This window comes from Cebus imitator, unplaced genomic scaffold (genome assembly GCF_001604975.1).
Source record: "Cebus imitator isolate Cc_AM_T3 unplaced genomic scaffold, Cebus_imitator-1.0 Scaffold15, whole genome shotgun sequence".
Lineage (NCBI taxonomy): Eukaryota > Metazoa > Chordata > Mammalia > Primates > Cebidae > Cebus > Cebus imitator.
The window spans coordinates 3,697,755-3,718,328 of record NW_016107330.1 but is presented as its reverse complement, the minus strand read 5'-3'; the positions used below and the strand labels follow the sequence as shown (position 1 = coordinate 3,718,328).

Genomic DNA, 20,574 nt, shown 5'->3' with positions numbered 1-20,574 from the left:
CTCAAAGAAAAAAAAAAAAGAAAAAGAAAAGGGATTCTAAGGCACAGAGAGTTCAGGTACCTTTCCAAAGGTGATAACAGCTAGACAGCAGACCACACTGCCATGTGTGTACCTATGCAACAATATTTGGACTACAGCATAACTACCTCAGAAACAAAACTTAAAAAAAAAAAAAAAAACACAAAGAAACCTGAAATATAGTAGGAGCTCAAGACTTAATTAATACCTTTCTACTGTCAACTTGCCTATACTTATTAAGTGATGGATCTGAGTTTCACAAGATCAGAATTGGATTAACTGGGCCCTTAATAGTTCAAACAAAAATATAAACACAGTTCGAGGTTTGCACCTTCTCACTAACGGATAGAAAAGCACTTCACATGTGGCAATTTGGCCTCTAATGCCTCAGGAGGTGGGCAGGTGCCAGTTATTACCACTTTAACTGTGCTTCTGGGGTGAATCAGTAAAGTGTCAGGAACCGGTGAGCCCTGGCCTCTGTCCATCCTGGCATCACCCAGCGAGGTTACCATGGATTCTAGCCAGGATTCCTGTGACCCATACTCCTCATAACAAGAGGTGAGGTTTTGCTTTGTCTCCCCTTTGAAGTGTCCCACAGTCCCTGGGATTTTATGATACAGTTTGGGTCACCCCTGACATTACTGATGTTTGAAGTATGTTTGGGGAAATCTGCTAGGAATTGTCTCTGGTGTTAACACAGAACAACTGCCTCATAAAAACTGCTTTCTACAAGGAGTTCAAAGGGGCTTATCTAAATATTGTGGGTTTATCCTACTCCACCAACTTTGCTAGGGGAGAAAGTTGAGGTTTTGGCAAGTGAATTCTGAAATAGATATACCTTCTCAAGTACCTCCAAGAGTCAGGGCAGTGCTAACACAACCAAGCAGCCTTTTGACAAGATCCTGCACTTGGAAGTAAGCTGCTCTACACTTACTATCCTGCTGAAATTAAAATTTATTGGGATGGTAGGTTAAGGTGAAGGACTAAATTAGGTAAATTATTGTAAGAGGTCTTTCTGATATGTGATAAAATCTTTCCAATTGTTACTTCCAGAAACCCAGTAAAAGGAGCAAACCAGGAGGGCTGACAAGTGTTGGCAGGAAGCCAAAGGGAAGCATCGCATTACAGCAGCTCCTATGGTTTAGTCTGAATTAGCCCACCATTGCCGGTATGTGCTACTCATCAGCAAGATGATGGATTATCAATTACCATATTTTCAAATAGAACAGCTTGTCAAAAAAATTACTCAGGTACATTTGTTGGCTGGTGGCATGTATGCAGAGTCACAGAAGGTGAGGAGAGTGGCACCTGCACATTTTCACAAATCTCTTAAGTTTTGCTAAATGGAAACCACTATATTCTCTTATCTGTTTCTACAGTCAATCTGCTACAATATCACACACTGTGTAGCTTCTGGAAAACTCCACTGTACACTCATTAGAGAATACTATTGTAAAAATTGTTATATATGTAAATTCATATATAAGCATATGAATATATACAAATAGGTTTTGGGTTATGGATCTGGGGTTCCCCAGGGGGTCCCCAGACCACATTTTGAGACCCTCTGTTCTAAAAGAACCTGTATGTACAAATTCTCTCTGCTAATCAGAAATTGGTTTCCTCTATGTATTAAAGTAAATCCACTATGGATATAGGTAAGTAACATTATTAACTTAATTTGAATTATGTAAGCCCAATATAACAATTTTTTTTTTTTTTTTTTGAGACAGGGTTTCACTCCCATCACCAAGGCTAGAGTGCGGTGGCACAGTCTTGTCTCACTGCAGCCTTGACCTCCCAGGCTCAAGCGATTCTCTTGCCTCAGCTTCTGGAGCAGCTGGGACCACAGGCTCGGGCCATCACATCTGGCTAATTTTTGTATTTTTTTTTGTAGAGACAGGGTTTCACTATGTTGCCCAGGCTGGCCTCGAACCTGTGAGCTCAATGATCCACCCGCCCCAGCCTCCCAAAGTGCTGGGATTACAGGCATGAGCCACCTGCGCCCAGACTCTTTTAGAGTATATTGTGATCAGAATGCATTACTAAGTCAATCTTACTTTCCCCCCATTTGACAAGCTAGTGAGAAATTTAGCAAGAAAATGTCTTTGAGAGCCAGTCTGGCAACACAGTACCAGGTAAACATATCAGGGCAAGAAAACCATGGATGAATTATAACACCAGAACCTATCTTTCCTTCCCTCAGTGCGTACAAGTCATTATTTGTAATACAATACTGAGTCTTTAAGTCCCTGCTAGTCCATATGTCCTCTGCGTGTCTCAGAATTATCTTATAGTCTAAAGCTCTCTGGCAGCAGGGGAGCTAAACTCAGACCTGGGTCCTCTTGTTACAATTTTATCTTGGGCAAAGACGGATGATTCTGTAAGGGAAAACTATGAGAAACATGGGATAGTAATGAAAATCTAAAAATAAGTAAATCCATTGCCTTTACAGAGGAATTCCACATATATAAATGGCTCTTTAACCTTCTCTAATGCACAAAATACAAATTTTTTCTCAAAAAGAAATATAAATATGTTTTACTTTTCTTGAAGCTCAAACCAAAAATCTCAAATGTCTATCTTATGTATATAATATTAGGTTTCACCGTAGAATTTTAAAAACAAATTCAGTGAACACAGAAGGGAAGGGACTACAGATGTATAATGGCTACATTATTTAATTTTTAAATGGTATAACCACAAATCAGAAAGTAATTACACTTTCCATTCATTTTCTCTGCATAAAGACCTGCTCGTTGAAATACAAGGACTGGACTTTGAAGAGATGTTGATTCAGATATAAATTCAGTTGATTTTTTTTTTTTTTTAACTTTTAGAAGCAGGATTGTGTGGTTTCTATGAAGTCAGTCATCTCTGCATGCCAAAAATGGCAAAAATTAGACGCTCTCCTTTCTAGAAATGATTATAATGTACCATGACCAAAAAAGTGGTGTTTTTTTTTTTTCTAACAGATAATCTTGCATAAAAATGACTCTTGGGATTTCAGAAATGGAAAGGCTTTTCTCAAACACGTGTGTGCATGAACACACACAGTTCGCATTTTTTCCAACAATAGACCTGAGCTTTTCGTAAGTTATGTTATAATGACAATGGCATCGTCTGGGGCCTTTGAGTGAAAGGGGAGTACAGTATTTAGAGTTCAGCAAGAGGGAAGAAGGCTGTCTCAGAAAATACGATTTCTCTGCTTATGTTCCTGTGACAGGAAGTTTAACTTATAAGGCATGAAGGACTGTTAAGATGCTTCTTTAAAATATCTGATCCTGGCTGGGTGCAATGGCTCACACCTATAATCCCAACACCTTGGGAGGCCAAGGTGGGTGGATCCTGAGGTCAGGAGTTTGGGACCAGCCTGGCCAACATGATGAAACCCCATCTCTACTACAAGAACCCCATCTCTACACCAGAATTAGCTGGGCAAGGTGGCATGCACCTGTCATCCCAGCTACTCTGAATACTGAGGCAGGAGAGTTGCTTGAACTCGCGAGGCAGAGGATGTAGTGAGCTGAGATCACACCATTGCACTCCAGCCTGGGCGACTGAGCAAGACTCCATCTTGAAAAAAAATAAAAATAAAATAAAATATCTGATCCTATAATTTCATCAGCTTCATTTCAGAGCCAAGTGAGACATCCAACGTCGTCAACACAGATATTAATGTTTCTTCTTCGGGGGTTGCTCACGTAGAGGAAGGAATGAGAAAATGACCCATCTACCTTCAAGCATTCTCTAGAAAGACCTGGTTTGGCAAGATCAGAGTGAGAATATATGGCTCTCATCTCACAAATATATACTCAAGGGTGAGCAGAAGGTAAAGGGGCTGTCACTATATCCACTGTATCCACTATATCCACTAGACAACAGAGGAGAGATTTGACAGTCCCTTCCCTTCAGATGGATATAGCAATAATTTTTCAGTTTCACTGAAGTGTAATTCCTTTTTCATGATGAAACTGACGTGTTAACTAACACAATGGCTGTCCCAAGCAGCAGATGGTGACCAAGCCAAGACAGATATGCCCAAAGATTAGAACCAGAGCCTTAGGGTCAACAGGAACAAGTTCTAGCTTTTCACCCTTACCACATACATGTCTCTATATCGATGCTACTACAGCATACAGGATTTGTCTGGAACATGTCTAGGAAGTGTGCTGGAACTTCCTAGATGAGCATGACGCAGTAGCCACAGGATGACATGTTACATCTTTCTGAAATGTTAATTTCACTGGGTAGCAATTAAAAATATTTTCTTATTAAGCTAAACATGGAATAAAATATAAAACCATGAACAGTTGTAAGGAACAGGAACTCTGAAATATTGGACCTGCTCTACCCCCAGATACATGGGATATCAGCCTATGCTCCTGCCTCGAATGGAGTATTAGTGGAAAAAAAGTCACTGGTATATCCTAATAAACATTTGAATCTTTACTCAATTTTTACCTTTGGGAGTTCCCTAAAGGCTCATTTCAAGCCAATTCTGCTTGATGTGCTATGTGTAATACCAGGTATAAGAAACACCTGCTTTCAGAGCAGAGTAACTAGACGCAGTATTATCCAACTGTGATGAAAAAGTTAATGAAAGCATTTCCTAAGTTCTCTTTGCAGACTTTTTGCTGACTTGTCCAACTTGACACATTCAGGCTCTGGTGACCCAAGAGGGTCTTTGTCCTTTTATCCTGGAAAGTCATGAGTAAGGCGTGAACACTATTAACAAAAGGAGCCTTTCCTTAAGAAAACCCATTTCCGTTTCACATCTAAGAGGTCATTCACGAGAAGTGTCTTAACAGATTTTGGGTGGTGCTTTGGGAGTGTTTTTACTGAAAAAGTCAAATATGCCCACCATAAATCTTTTCTGTGAAATCAACCAAAAAGCTTCTTTTCAAAAGCTCTCAGAACAAATGGAATTTACATCTACGTGCACAATACAAGGGTCCTGGGATTCCAGAACATTATCAGTCCTGATGGCTATATTCTTAAACACTGATCTATCATTATCCTTCAAATTCCCCTTACTCCTTATCTAACTTAAATAAGGAGATAAGCTCCAACACTCCTGAGCTTTGCTAAATTAGTTTAAGTATTTCAAGTTCTGCCAGCTCCTACTTCTCTCCCCCCTTTTTGGGTCTTGACTTAAAAGGTGAAGAAATATTTTAGAGGAAACCTCATGGCCCAGCTTCATAAATCTTCATCAGCTACTTCCTTAAAATGTCATGCACCCCATAGTCTGCAACAGATGGTATTTGGAGAAACAAACAAGCAAATACATAGTGCAGAGGCATACATTCCTTTCTTTTCTTTTCTTTCTTTTTTTCTGAGACAGAGCCTGGTCCCATCACCCAGGCTGGAGTGCAATGGTGCCATCTCGCCTCACTGAAACCTCTGCTTCCCAGGTTCAAGCAATTCTCCTGCCTCAGCCTCTCGAGTAGCTGGGATTACAGGCACATGCCACCATGCCCAGCTAATTTTTTATATTTTTAGTAGAGACGGGGTTTCACCATGCTGGCCAGGCTGGTCTCGAACTCCTGACCTCATGATCCTCCTGCCTCGGCCTCCCAAAGTGTTGGGATTACAGGCGTGAGCCACCGTGCCCGGCCATTCCTCTTTTTTCAAAGGCATTTTTGCCTTCTTTTGTGAAATGGCTGCTCCTGGGTCTCTGCAACTTTCTACTGAAGTGTCTTTTCAAATACTACCATCAGATGCCACCACATTTATGTAGTAGACTGGGCACTCTCACATAGCTTGGCACCGTGCTTGGGCCTGGTCTGTTTGAAGGGTAGTGGGCTCTTCACATGGTTTCAGTGGCACCCCAAGTGTGGCTGCATCTGTGCTATTTTCATAAACTTTACTTGGGAACAGACAAATGTGGCCCAATACACGTAGGCCTGAAGATGCAACCTGAGCCAGCAGAACGTTGCCTTGGAAAAGGTTTCTTATTTCAGTTCCAAACCACACATACTTGTACAGTGAACAAATGCAGCGGGGGATATTGGTCCACAACACTCATGCTGAGGCCAAAGGCTCTGCAGTCCTCCGCCCTCTTCTCTCCCCACCCCCACCTGCCTTCCCGAGAACTATTGGGTTGCCTGGAAATTTCAGAGGAAAGTTAGGTGGCTGTCATTTTGGAATGCCGGCACACTCCAACAAGGAGAGGAACTTGGAAGTATTTTAATCTAAAAGAACATAAGGAGGGGGGTTCCCTATAAATAAAATCCTGTTCAAATAAACACAAAAAAGGAGCCAATATTTCCTGTAAGGCCACTTTTCAGATGGATTACTGGAAGGAGTACTCTTTCACAGTTTTATGGCTTACTTTCCTATCATCTGCTTAAAATTTGGGTCTTTTAAAACAGACATGCTAAGATCTAAGCCTTTACTTGGATGAAATATTACAAAGGAAGCAAAGTCTCATTCCAATTGCAGACTGAGAGGCAGAACTCTTGGACTCTTGGGTTCTATTCCTGGCTTGGTCCCTGGGCTCAGGTCAACCCCCGGTCAGAATCTCACTTCTAATCCCTTCAAATCATTTGTTAGTCCCTGTTGTCTAAACAGTGGGGAAAAACCCTGAGTAACACCCCTGGATCCTGTTCAATCAACTGGGATGATTGGAGATGGTTATAACTCACTTCCAAGAAACCAGGGTGATTTATCCCTCGGTGATAGTGTGAGAGCCAGTATGTTCCTAAGAGATACAGTGTCATCAGAACAAACTGGCACTGAAACATTTCTCCACCTGCAAGGATCTCTGCACTCCTTTAATATGACTTTAAAATAATAGCACCCAGCATTTTTATAGTTCTTTATAGCTTCCACATTAAAATAACTCTGGTTGGGCTTCAAACTCCTGAGAAGCAGAATAAACAGACAGATAAACTTATCTCCAATTTATAGATGAAAAAACGAAAACTGAGTCTTACATAGATGTCTTGACTTGACCAAGGGCCCAAAGTTAATAAGTAAGGAAGCTGGGACTCTGGCCTGTTGTTTTCCAGATCAAGTGTTCTCTTTCTTTGTTTGACAGGGTCTCACTGTTGCCCAGGCTGGAGTGTAGGGGCACAATCATAGCTCACTGCAGCCTCAACTTTCCAGGCTTAAGCAATCTTCTTCCCACCTCAGCCTCCCAAATAGGAGGGACCAGAGGTGCACACCACCACCATACCCAGCTTTTTTTTTAAGAGATGGGTCTCGTTATGTTGCCCAGGCTGGTCTCAAACTCCTGGGCTCAAGCGATCCTCCCATCTTGGCCTCCCAAAGTGCGGGATTACAGGTGTGAGCCACCACGCCCAGCCCAAGCGCTCTCTTCTCTCTAACGCATGGCTCCTCATGAATACTTCTGGACCTAGTCAAATGGATGGAAGGACACTGATGAAAGGGCTACTATTATCTCTTCAGAAGAATCTGTAATTTTAGCTTTTTCAGCACAATAAAGGACACTGATCCACTGATCCAAACATCTGCCCCACTTGCCTCTGGTAGCTTCTGCCATGACTCTCCCACTACTGGCACCTCCAGGAATAGAGAAGGGATATGGAAGCTTAATCCCTCTCCTTTGAGGATATATGAAGACCAGGCTGTGCCTCAATGATCACCGTAGCTTTTGTTTCTAGGAGAAGTGAATGATGAGGCAGATAGCTATCCCATGAAACTTGCAGCTAAACTTCATGGTTTTTTCTTTTTCTCTGCAGTCTACAAAGTTGGAACTTTCAGTTAAACTTCAATTAGGCTGCCCAATTACTGTCTGCTTTGAGTCAAGCTGCACAACTTTTCTACATCCCGAGTGCCTCATCTACATGGAAACGTAAAACTTCATTGGGCCGAGATGAGGAAAGACCCGTGCTGACAGTGAATGGCTCCCCAGTGCTTTCATTAGGGCATTGTCTCTGCTGCTGAGGACCGGATAATGCTGAGGTGGCAGGCCAGAGGAACCAGACAGAGAAGAATGCAGTGCTGGCCAAGACGCTGAATCATGTCAGTGTGTAGGTAATAGTAAAGTAAATCTTGAGTCAGCAGGGAAGAAACTGTGGAATGCCATACCTTACACTGACTCTGAAACATGTACAAGAGAAATTCAATGAGCACCCTCTCGCAGGCCCAGGCAGCATGGTGCAATGCAGCGGTGCCAGGCACAGGGTCAGGAGACAGGCTGGGTCTAAGCTGAGGTCTACCATCTCCGACCAGCTGTGTGGCTGTGGACGAGCTCCATGACTTCTCTGGACTGTCTTGTCTTCTTTGTAAATGAAGTATGAAGATTAAATGGGATTCCATATGTAGAGGCACAAAGACAATGCCTGACACTTAATAAGTGATAAGTTCCTTCCCTTTGGTATTGCACACACAGTAGTTCCCTTTAACCTGGAAGGTGATTCTCTCTTCACCTGGCCAACTCCTGCTTCACACTCCAGGCTTCATCTCAAATATTTCTTCCCTAGAAAAGCCTGCCTCAACTCCCCTGATCACTAGGTTAGCCACCCTCCTTTGCCCCATCACCTCTGATCACGGTCTCGAGGTACCCTGTAGGTCTCCTCTATGTCATTTGTCACAATTTCAGCAAATAAGTGTTTATATGATTGTTTTATGTTTGCTGCCCTGCTTGATTGTAAGCTCTTTAAGACCAGGGACAGTTCTGGTCTCGCTATTCCCAACCCTGAGTTCATAGGCAATTTTCAATCACTATTTACTGACAGGGAATGAAGAAATGACGGCTATGTACTGGGTGACACAAAATCAAACTTCCACGGCAATACTGAACAACTCCTAAAAATGACTAGAACGTCTTTCTTTCTGTAGTGACCGTGGCTACATTATTTGTGCTCCTAAAAGAATGAAAAACCTCATCAAGACTTTCAAGATGATAATGTATAAAATTCAACCCATTTCTTTCTCGTCAACATGATTAAACTTCACAGCACAAAATAATCTTTAAAAAATGTATCACATATACCTTGAACCCTTTTTATCAATCAATCCCTCGGCTATTTTGACATTTGAAGAATACAGATGCTTCTCTGGGAATTCTTAGGCGTCTTTGGCTTTACACTCCATTTAGTCTTATTATCTTAACAAATACTGGAGGTAGACTTCTTAGGCTTCGAGCAGAGATGGAAAAACTAACTGGAAGTACTTTTGAAGCCTCCTCACTGCCTGCCCCTCCCCACAACTTCATAAATGCTTCAAAATAGACTCAAGGATTGTTTTAGTTTTGTATCTGAGAATAGAATGTAACTTAACTAAAGTCAACCATACAGAGTTTACTCAGCTGCTTCCAGATGGAAGACATTCTGGCACAACACACTGCCTGGCCCTAGTCCACAATCTGAGCATTTCCCCTACTGCAGTAATGTGTCTTCAGTAAGTTTTCCTGGTGACAGACAAATGGATTCACTTCAATTGGGGACAATTTCACTTCACATCATATTTGAGGGAGTGATAGGATGTGGGCGTGGGCCAGGCCCTAGGCATTCTAAAACGGTGTACTAATTCGCTCAAGGAAAATCTATTATTGAGCAAAATCCTTCTGGGCTTAAGTCGAGTCTAGCTTGGCTGAGCCCTCTACATTCATTATACCCTTTGTTGATAAGAATCCCCAATTAGTCACTCTGGAAAAGGGAGGCTAAAATAGGCCATTCAAACAACTAACTACATTAAAGCGGTTGGGTTCTGTGGGGTTTGGAACCATATGGGCTGTCCTTGATTTCCAGTCTCAATTGGTATCAAGGCCAGACAGCAATCGCACAGCAGAACTGCCGACTTGCTGGGGGATGAGAGGTGGCACTTTTCTTTATGAGTTTGAGGCTGGCACTTTCAGGTGAAAGGAAGATGAAGAAGGAACAGACCCATGTGGTCAACTGCAACTGCAGGGATTCTAGAACTATACTACGGGCTGTAGGAGGAAGAACTAGATGACAACCTGACAGTTGGCTTGCTGAACAGAAGAAGCTTCTAACAATTGAATCCTATCTCTGACCTTTCTAGTGCAGAAAAACAACATAATATACTCGTATATACCTATATATAACATGCAATATATACAAATATCTTTAAAATATATATATAGCATATATAAAATATGCTATATATATATTTATCTGAAGAAATTAATGCCAAGTTTCTGTACCTCATTTTCATGTTTTTACATTAGACAGGTCAGAAATTTCAGTTACAAGTATTTGAATTAAAAATCCTATAACTAAGACAGTGCACAATTAAACACATCAGAATGGATTAGGAGAAGCAGCAGATCTAGGCTGGAAACTGCAAAAGCCACTCCCCCCACAACCACTGACCTGGGGCCACTGAGTGTGGCTGTGTCTCTCACCGCCTGGGCTGTTTCTGATGCAAAATCCAGGGCGCCTGCCACTGGCTTGGTTACAGTGCCAACAAGCCCTTTTCCAAGGCCAGATATGAAACCGCTGACACCCCCTTCTGTTTTCACACCTTCCACTGTTGAAGTTATAACACTGGTCAATCCACCAATGATACCTAGTGAAAAAGACAAGGGATGTTGTAACCTGACAAGGACAAAAGCAAAAGCATTTAAAGCCAAACCCCTTGATTCCAGGCACCTGGAATAACTTAAGGGCATTCTATTAATCTCTGTGCCAGAGAAGCCACAGACAGGCCAACTCACAGACAGGGAATCCTGCAGATTTGCCCGTGAAGTCCAGAGTCAGAGGGTATATGTTACATGTTAGTCAGAAGTAAAATGTGTTCCAGTTTTAAAAGAATCAAAGAAAAGCTGAGAGGTTAACAGTGGCCAAGTTTTTGATTCCAGAACTTGGGCAGCCTATGGACAATCAGGAGAGGATACAGACAGAGGATTAAATCAATAGGACACTAGAAAAGATGGCCTTTGGGGAAAGTTTGAAAATGATGGCATCCTATGAAATACAAAGCAGAGGCCAGGCACGGTGGCTCATGCCCGCAATCCCAGCACTTTGGGAGGCTGAGGTGGGCGAATCACGAGGTCAAGAGATCGAGACCATCCTGGCCAACATGGTGAAACCCCATCTCTACTAAAAATACAAAAATTAGCTGGGCATGGTGGCGCTCACCTAAAGTCCCAGCTACTTGGGAGGTTGAGGCAGGAGAATCGCTTGAACCTGGGAGGAGGGGGTTGCAGTGAGCTGAGATGGCGCCACTGCACGCCAGCCTGGGCGACAGAGCGAGACTCTGTCTTTAAAAAAAAAAAAAAATTAGTATCCATGTGGGATTGGTTTAGGATCCCCTGCAGATACCAAAATCCTAGAATGCTCAAGTCCCTTACATAATGTGCTGTAGGTGTTTGCATATAACCTACACACGTTGTCCTATATACTTTAAATCACCTCTAGATTATTTATGGTAGCAAATGCCCACATATCACTTCATTTGTGTAAAATTAAGAGTATTTGAAACATGCAGCAAATTCAAATTTTGCTTTCTGGCACTTTGTGAAATCTTATTTTCCATTCACAGGTGGCTGATTCTGTGGATATGGAGAGCCGACTGTATACATTTGCAGTTTTCAAAGAACACTAAGTGGGTGACTGGCCAACCCCACTGGATGCTTGGACTAAGGTAAAAGCTACTAGATGCTCTGATGAAATTCGGTATAGGCGGTTATAGTAAGTGATAAAACCTTCATGGAGAGCACCCCAAAAAGCTGTGAAAGCTGGCTGGGACCCTCAATGGAGTCAGTTCAAAAGACCAATCCAGGTCAAAAAGCCATTCCAAAATTTTGCAAGTTGACAGCAATGGCTGAAAAGGCCAGACTTAGAAGAGGCCAGAAGCTGGCAGAGGCTGAAGAGGTCACAGTCACTGAAAGGAAGAGGCAGCTCGGTCCGGGGAACATCTCCAGGACCTATGCCAGGGACACTCACAGGATGTTTACCCTCTGACAGTGGGGTGTGAGGAAGCTCTCAGGACTCTTCAGCTCTAGTGAGACAAATTGGTAAAGGAAACTCCTTGGGTGAGAATGTATTAACAATTCACAATGTTTCTTTTGGATTCTGGGTCCATTTGTTCCAGTGAGGCAATATCCCTTTCCCAAATTTTTTTTTTTTTTTTTTTTTAAAGAAACAGGGTCTCAGGCTGGGCGCGGTGGCTCACGCCTGTAATCCCAGCACTTTGGGAGGCCAAGGCAGGCAGATCATGAGGTCAGGAGATTGAGACCATCCAGGCTAACACGGTGAAACCCTGTCTCTACTAAAAAACCAAAAAATTAGCCAGGCGTGGTGGCAAATGCCTGTAGTCCCAGCTACTCGGGAGGCTGAGGCAGGAGAATCACTTGAACCCGGGAGGCGGAGGTTGCAGTGAGCTGAGATCGTGTCACTCCAGCCTGGGAGACAGAGCGAGACTCCATCTCAAAAGAAGAAAAGGAAAAAAAAAAAAAAGAGAAAGCAACAGGGTCTTAGTCTATCACTCAGGCTGGAGTGCAGTGGCATGATCACAGCTTGGGGCAGCCTTAAACACCTGGGCTCAAGTGATCCTCCCTCTAGGCCTTCCAAAGTACTGGGGTTACTGTCCTGGGGCACTGCACCCAGCCCTTTCCCAAACTTTTAAACAAAGTTCTTGGCAGAGCACACACAGAATAGGAATTCAAAATAAAATAAAAATAAAAATAAACAGAATAGGAATTCAGACTGGGACCCGAGATACAGAACACGACTAAACCTGGGTCCAGTAGGGCCTGCAGAGAGAACTATTCCCAGTTCTTAAATCAGGGGGATTGAGTGGATTCTGGTTCTTGTCATCTTCTAAAGATCTTTTCATCCTAAAGGAAGACTCTCACTCTAGGATACTACCTTCATATAACCCAGAGCTCAATGGATCCTCTTTGGATGAAGCCATTGGCTCCTAGGGAGGCTGAACATATTATAGGAATGATTCTTGATGGGAGGTGATTTTACAACTTTGAACCAATCATGTATTTTCTCAGCACATTTGTGTGTTCATCTAGAAAGTGAGGACAACCATGCTCTCTCCACATCGCAAGGATGCTGGCCAGATAAAGGCCACCAAACATAACAAAGCATTTTATATTCATTTTAAAAGTCTTCTAAGAGTCCAATGTACTGTCATTACTATTACTAGAAAGAATGATTGAACCTTTAACCCCAAATGATTGCTTAACACTCAACTTTTAAAATCCATAACAAATTACTTTCAGCTAAATTTCATTTCTGGCCTGATGTCTCCTTAGACAGCTTCCTTTACGGTTGGGCAGCCTTAGGGAAATCAAAGGCATTTTGATCCAAACCTCGCCATTAGGAAAGCTGATAAACAAAACTCTATTCTAAACATTGTGTCCTAAGCACAAACGGAAATATAACCTTTTACTGTCTATATGCCTTCCTCTTCTTCCAAATGCAGATAATTAAGACTGATTGGTCTTGATGTGACTCTGATAGCTTTGGATGGTTCCTAAGGATCTGGTACAAAGAGTTTAATTTACTAAGGCTTACTATGCGTGAGCTACACCAGGTGTCATGTGAGGTACGCAAGAATAAAGGTGAATGCAAAGTGGTCTTTCTCCCCTCCTCACACTCTCAATCTATCAGGGACTTCGATGTACAAAGCTGGTGACATACACAATCCAGACTGCCCTGTGTGCTCTGTCATTAACTCTAACTGGGACAATGCAGCTAGGAAAATGTATTTGAGTTGGGACTTATAGATTATGAGTTGGCTTTTGATAGACAAGGAAATGAGGCAGAGAAGGGAGAGCGGAAGGACCATGTGTGAACAAGGACTTGGAGGCACACCTGGGAAGCGCTAAATAGCTCTACGTGGCCAAAGCGCAGCATGGCTGAGGGTCGGTGGCTGGAAAAATTGGCTGGATTTATAGTTCCAAGGGCCTTGAATGCTGTACTAAGTTGTTAAGAAAAATGCAACAAAAGGCAAGTGACTCAGAATTAAAGCATTAAAAATCAGAATTCAAAGTCAGAGACCAAATACATTCATGCCATCAGCAACATCTCTTAGGCAGATAAATGTATACTTTCAGTAAATGTACATTTATGCAAACTGAAAAACACCTGGGCCACAAACCTGGCCACCAATTCCCCATTCCAATTTCTTTGGAAGGAATGATCAGTAAGGAGAAGGCAGAGGTTACAATTCTAGGAAGAGAAGCAGCAGTTGCAATTCTAAGAACAGGTCTGGCTGATTACACCTTATGATACTCTAGAAACAGAAGCCAGAGAACGAATAGGAACTGCAATGTGTGCAACATTCAGAAAATGCATGAGGAGTTCTCACAGGCTGTCATATTTCAACTGCAAGGAGGATAAAGCAAGAGAGCTTGGAAGGCTATCAGGGACACCAACACAGGACTTCCTCTGTTGTAAGTTTTTTTTTTTGAGTCTAGCTCTGTTGCTCAAGCTGGAGTGTAGTGGTGTGATCTCGGCTCACTGCAACCTCTGCCTCCCAGCTTCAAGTGGTTCTCCTGCCTCAGCCTCCTAAGTAGCTGGGATTACAGGCACCCGCCACCATGCCCAGCTAATTTTTGTATTTTTAGTAGAGACAGGATTTCACTGTGTTACCCAGGCTGGTCTCAAGCTCCTGACCTCGTGATCACCTGCCTTGGCTTCCCAAAGTGCTGGGATTACAAGAGTGAGCTACTGCGCCCAGCCCAGCTTTCTTTTTTACAGTTGCAATCAGATTGGTACAAAGGGACCTCCGAGGACCTGCAGCAGCAGAGTCTGATTCACCCGTAACTTACCATGAGCCAGGCCGTGGATGCCAGCTACAAGGTGTTCACCACTTGTGGCTGCGTGGTACCTGATGTACTCCCGCTCTGACTGATGCCGATTGTCCATTGTCTTCCCTAAGCCGTCTGATAATGTCCCGGCAAACTAGAATGAGTTAAAAACAGGAGAAGAGTTTTAAAGTTTCGGCACTATTTTTACTATTTTAATTAAATAAACTTAAACACATTTAGAAATGCAGGGCACGGTGGCTCACGCCTGTAATCTCAGCACTTTGGGAGGCCAAGGCAGGTGGATCACGAGGTCAGGAGTTCAAGATCAGCCTGGCCAATACACAGTGAAACCGGTCTCTACAAAAATACTAAATAAATAAAGATAGATAGATAGATAAACCCATGCTGGAGTGCAGTGGTATGATCTCATCTCACTGCAACCTCTGCCTCCCAGGCTTAAGTGATTCTCCTGCCTCAGCTTCCCGAGTAGCTGAGATTACAGGTGCGTACCACCACATCTGGCTAATTTTTACATTTTTAGTAGAAACGGGGTTTCACCATGTTGGCCAGGCTGGTCTCAAACTCCCGACCTCAAGTATCTGCCCACCTCGGCCTCCCAAAGTGCTGGGATTATGGGTGTGAGCCACTGTGCCTGGCCAGTAATATAAACAAATTTAAGTATTTTAAATGCAGTTACCTATACTGCCTGCCCCAGGTAAGTGGTTCTCAAAAGCACTGGACACATACAAATTGTGTGATGCACGCAATGGGGGACACTAGCCATTGCAAGGAAACTACTAAAAATCTCTAATGATATCACTTTCCAGAATACTATTCCAAATTTACTGAAAAATTAAAGGTATAATAAAATGGCTTTGGGGAGGAGAATGAGCTTTGGGACTGTATCATGGTAAGAACATAGGCTCTTTGCTCTAAGAATCAGCAGAATTCAAAATAGGAAATGTGTCAGATTGTTGCTTTAGGGTTTGGTATCAAATATTTGGAGACATCAAACTCCCTCCAGTAATAATACCCTCTTTCATTCATTCAGCAATTACTGAGTACCTATATGAGGTGCCAAGCTCCATTTGTCAAAAGCCAAAAATGAAGTAGATGGAAAGATTAACAGGTTGGATCACCTTTCATAGGAGGTGGCAGACTTGAACTCAGGGTTTCAAATGCAAACCCATCCTCCCCCACAATTCAGAGATTTTATTTATCCTTACATACTTTAACCAGAAAAGCTGTCTCATCCATCAAAGCTGGGATAAAAAGGACATAAAACCCTGTTTTGTCACAAGACAATCTGAAAAGGTTTAAAGCGGCAGTGAATAAACCACAGAGTACTTATCCTCATCATTCAGGCATAAAAAAAGAAGGATATCAAATATGTAATTAACCTTCTCAGGAAGGATCTATCAAAACAAGTGGTTTAAGTGCCAATGACCCAGGACTAACCTCTTAGAAAACTCACAGGAATGTTCCTTAGATATAAAGCTCAGGGGAAAGCCTCAAGGCAAGCTGCCTGCCTGGAAGGCCCAGGAACTGGGTGGCCACCTGTAGGCCAATTTCATTCTCTTTTGGTAAGGGGGTTGGAGTGTGTGTTATACAGATCAGATCTGCCCTGGAAACCGTCAGTCATAAGGATTCTTGACACAAGTGACACGTGAGTTCTGGGCACAGAAGAGGGACTAGTGAACAGAGTAGTAATTCCACATAAAGTGATGGTTCCTGGAAGAAGCTATGGGAAGGCTCATGCCTTTTACTCAGTGCAAATATTTTACAACCTAGGGCAGTGATTTTTGACCTTGCTGGAGATAAAACCTCTATCATTATTTGTTTGCTTTCTGCTTTGCCTTCCACATTACTCCCCGTCTAATGAGAAAATTAAAGTTAATGAAAATTAATTTCATAGCTTCCTGGACACCTGGAAACACCAAGGGATGCTGTAAAGCTAGCACCATGAATCACTAAGGAGTGGCTTCAGGCAAAGACCCCATCTGTGAGTCACCACAGGACAGGACAGAAGGGCCACAAGCTGGGGCATCTGACCAAACCAGGCTGCAGTCCTCTCTCAACCATTCTGGTAACTACATGACCCTGAGCGAGGTGACCTACCGCTGAGCCTCCTTCTGCATCTGGAAAACAGTGAGTACCTATTTTGCCATGTGGCTGGAAGCATTCTGGACAATGGCTCCAGGGCCCGGCATCTAGTTAGCATTCTTACTGTTCTTATCATTCTGCCACTAGTCCAAGGAGGAACATGCTGTACTGTTTGAAGGAAGCCTGCTGAAGATTTAGAATTATGGTCATTTGCACTACAGTTTAACATAATAAAATCCTCTCTTTCTAGCAGATAAACACCAGCCTCCTAAGTAAGTTTTTGGAGTGGTACCACTTACAAAATTGGAGTGCTGGACTCTACGGTCTCCAAAATCCTTTCCAGCTCTGGCAGTATGTGATCTATGACCCAAGGTAGAATGTCTTTATCAAGCACTTCCTCTGGGCCCAGGACAGATTTAAGTACTGCTGAAGATACAAACAAGAACAGCCTTGAACCCTGCTCTCAAGGACTGACCATCTCATTGAGAAGGTAAGAGTCATATACATGAAACAGTCAGCAGGAACCCAGGACACAAACCACAGAGAGAGGAAATGTGGCCTTTGTTTTGGAAAGAATCAGAGAGTCCCTGCTCTGTTTCACAATTACATAGGTTGCCAGCGTTCTTCAGGTTCTGGACAAAAACGTGTCTCTCTGGTGCCCCAGAAGCAGTGAGAGCCACGATTATGTGAGGTGTGCCCATGACCTGTGTGTCTCCAGGGGATATATCTCCACCTGAAGAGACCCAGGAGCACCGCAGCCAATTCAGGGTCTTACTCAGGTCTTGTCTGTTTCTCTCAAGCTCTTACATTCTTTGAGAAGAGATACTTCCTTGGAAGGGAGATTGAGTAAAGTGCTTTTTACCTATTGCTGGCAGCTAACTAGGAGCAAGTTTAAAATCCCATAATACTTTCCCCCTCCAAGAGAATATGGGAGAATAATCTAGGCAGAATGCTCAATATCATTCTCTCCTCTTCTACTCCCATCAGTTAAATGAGTTTAATATCCGAAGTTGACGAGTGAGCCTATGCCAAAAGCCTAATTTCAACTAGGTCTGCTGTGGCAGCCTCAGCTCCCTGGCACCAACTGGGTCCTGGCTGTTCTCTGTACAGAGACACTGTATTGACCCGAGGAGGCTGGGATGAGATGACCTAAGAGATCACTCTTCCCTGTAATGCTGGATTCTTCCATATGGTGAAGACCTTTGCCATGAAAAGGTACCTACACCTATCTCAACTTACTGTAGGACTTGTGTCTGAATTCCTGTTTCTCTGTCTATAAAAAATGGCTTGTGCAAGCCAACCAGATTTGTCCTTTGTCACTTGTTAACAGTCAACCATTACAAAAGTCTTCACCTCTAGAAATACAGCTTTGAGAGCCCAGAAAACTTGAGTAGATGTTGAAATCTGTGATCCAACCAAACCTGTACTGATGAGAAGTTAATCAGATTTTACCAGGAAAGATGTTTTACAGGAACTTAACCACAGCCAGCTAGATGATGGATATGGTGGTAAAGGCAGGACCCTGGACCAGTTCACTGTGCTCTGAGTAATGAATCCAGACTACCATAAACCATGTGGGCTCCTTTTACTGTGGGAGCATTTAGTTACGTATCCTTAATTCCACCTCTTTCCCCACCTCAGTGGGAAGGTAAGTCCCGCCCAGCTGTTATTTCTCCCTTAAAGACAGCAGAAAACATATGGGCTATGGGGGGAGGGAATTCCAGTGGTGCTCATCCTGGGTGCCCTCTGGCCTTGGTCTTCTCTGAAGCTTAGAAGCACTATTTTACCCAGGCCCTCGACTTGGAAGATGGCCATCAAAACAGGGCAGAGACACCCCAAAGAGCTACACCATCACGTAGGGAGTGTCCGGCCCAGGCCATCCCTCATGATACCATCCTCCCACTGTCTTATGACAAGTGAAGCTTGGAGGTAGAGGTCTAGATTATTTAGACAAAGGAGAAATGAGTCCCGATGTGAGCAAGTGCAAATCCACTACACATCCAGTCAACCAAGCAATCCAACAAGTGCAGAAGACCTACCGTGTGCCAGGCTAGAGACAGAGAATCAGAAATCAGAAGTGGTTTCTGCCTCTTGCCTTCAAGACCTCAGTAAGGAAGTATGGATGTGGCATAACAGAAGGATTATCACACCTAAGTTTGAATTCTGACTGCTACCCAACAGCTATGAGATCACAGACAAGTAACCTTTGCCGGCCTCTGTTTTCCTCCTTTTCAAAATGGGACACAAATATTGCCGACAAGGATGCTGTAAGGATTAGGTAATACGTGTAAGGCATGTAACACTGAGTCTGAAACACATGAGACATTCAACACAAACAGCAGTATGTTATCTAAACTTCAACTTCTTCATATGCAAAAATGGGAATACACAGATTCTGCAGAGCTGTCTTGAAGATTCAGGGAGGGTGTGCATGGAAAACATTTGGCATGGCATATCCCCCCAGCAAAGCAGAAGCTATCTGCAGCAGGCGTTAACAGCACCAGGGTGTGCTAGGCTCCTAAACTGGGAAAGCGACTAGCAACTGGAAGGTAATCTGCAGACAATTTGTAATTGTCTTTGGTCATAATACCTCAATACCAGAAGGAGCATTTACAGAGACTTAAATCTGCCTACCTCATTTTGTAGCAATTTCAAGTCCACCAAATACTTAAGGCTTCAAGTGCATGTTGTTCCAGCTAAAATGAAAGTTTCCAAGGAACAAAATGTTCTTCAGAAAATCTGCTATTACACTCACAGAGACAATGATTTTCCCCTTCCTTCCACTTCAACACATGCCACACTTGTGAATTCTGGCGATGGTCCAAGGTCATTAACTTCCATAAAGCAATATTTTCATCAAGGGGGTAAAAATCTCAGAAGTAGTTCAATATGCCAGTTCTACTGAATAGCTAACACACACTCTGTCAACACCCCCCTTCCCAAAATAATCCCATTGTCTATACAAATGGAGACACTGCAAATTAGCCTGGGTTTGGGGCCTGGCTCTGAACGGTTGATTTCATAAAACTGAAATTTAAGTAGACGCTGGAATGGGGCAAGGGGAAAAATTCACACTGTTTCCCTCTGTTCTGTCCTATCAGTTTTCCTGACCCTTTTATGATCTTTAGCAAGCATGGGGTGCCAAAGGTATTTGGCCAGTGTAACAGGAGCTGGGGCTTGAATTTCTCTCCCTTCTCTTGGGTTCTTCTTTCACAGTTATTTACCTAATGGAAATTTCCTCTTTAATATCTCTGCCTCACTGAGTAATTGCTGGTGGCAGTATCTTCCTTGTCACCAGGGAAGATGGTAACCAAATACAACAGGAAAAGAGACAGAAGTGACAGGACTCTACAGTGTGATGGAGAAGTTTTATATCCTTCCAAGTACAGATGCTTCTTGACTTAGGATGGGATTACGTCGGGTAAGCCCGTTTTTAAGTTGAAAATGCTGTAAGTAAAAACGAAATTCATACACCCAGCATATTTGAACATGCCCAGAACACTTATATTAGCTGACAGCTGGGTGAAGTCACCTGGCAGCAGGGCCCACTGTAGAGTATGTGTTCCCTCTTCATGCTCGCATGGCCAGCTGGGAGCTGCGGTGGCTGCTGCTGCCCAGCACTGTGAGGGAATCAGATCACAGGTCACCAGCTCAAGAAGATCAAAACTCAAAATGTGAAGTACAGTTTCTCCTGAATGCATATAGCTTTGGCACCATTGAAAAATCAAAAAAACTTGTAAGTTAAACCACCA

General features: G+C 43.1%; 1 protein-coding gene across 1 annotated transcript in view; it reads right to left on the bottom strand.

Moving 5' to 3' along the window:
* The window catches only part of VPS13D (vacuolar protein sorting 13 homolog D), a 301,395-nt gene that overhangs the window by 49,009 nt on the left and 231,812 nt on the right, over nucleotides 1-20,574 (bottom strand). The window contains exons 65-66 of the mRNA XM_017504510.2: nucleotides 14,741-14,873; nucleotides 10,323-10,518 (exon numbers count right to left, since the gene is read on the bottom strand). Of these exons, the coding sequence (XP_017359999.2) occupies nucleotides 10,323-10,518; nucleotides 14,741-14,873 (329 nt within the window). The remainder of the gene's footprint in view (nucleotides 1-10,322; nucleotides 10,519-14,740; nucleotides 14,874-20,574) is intronic.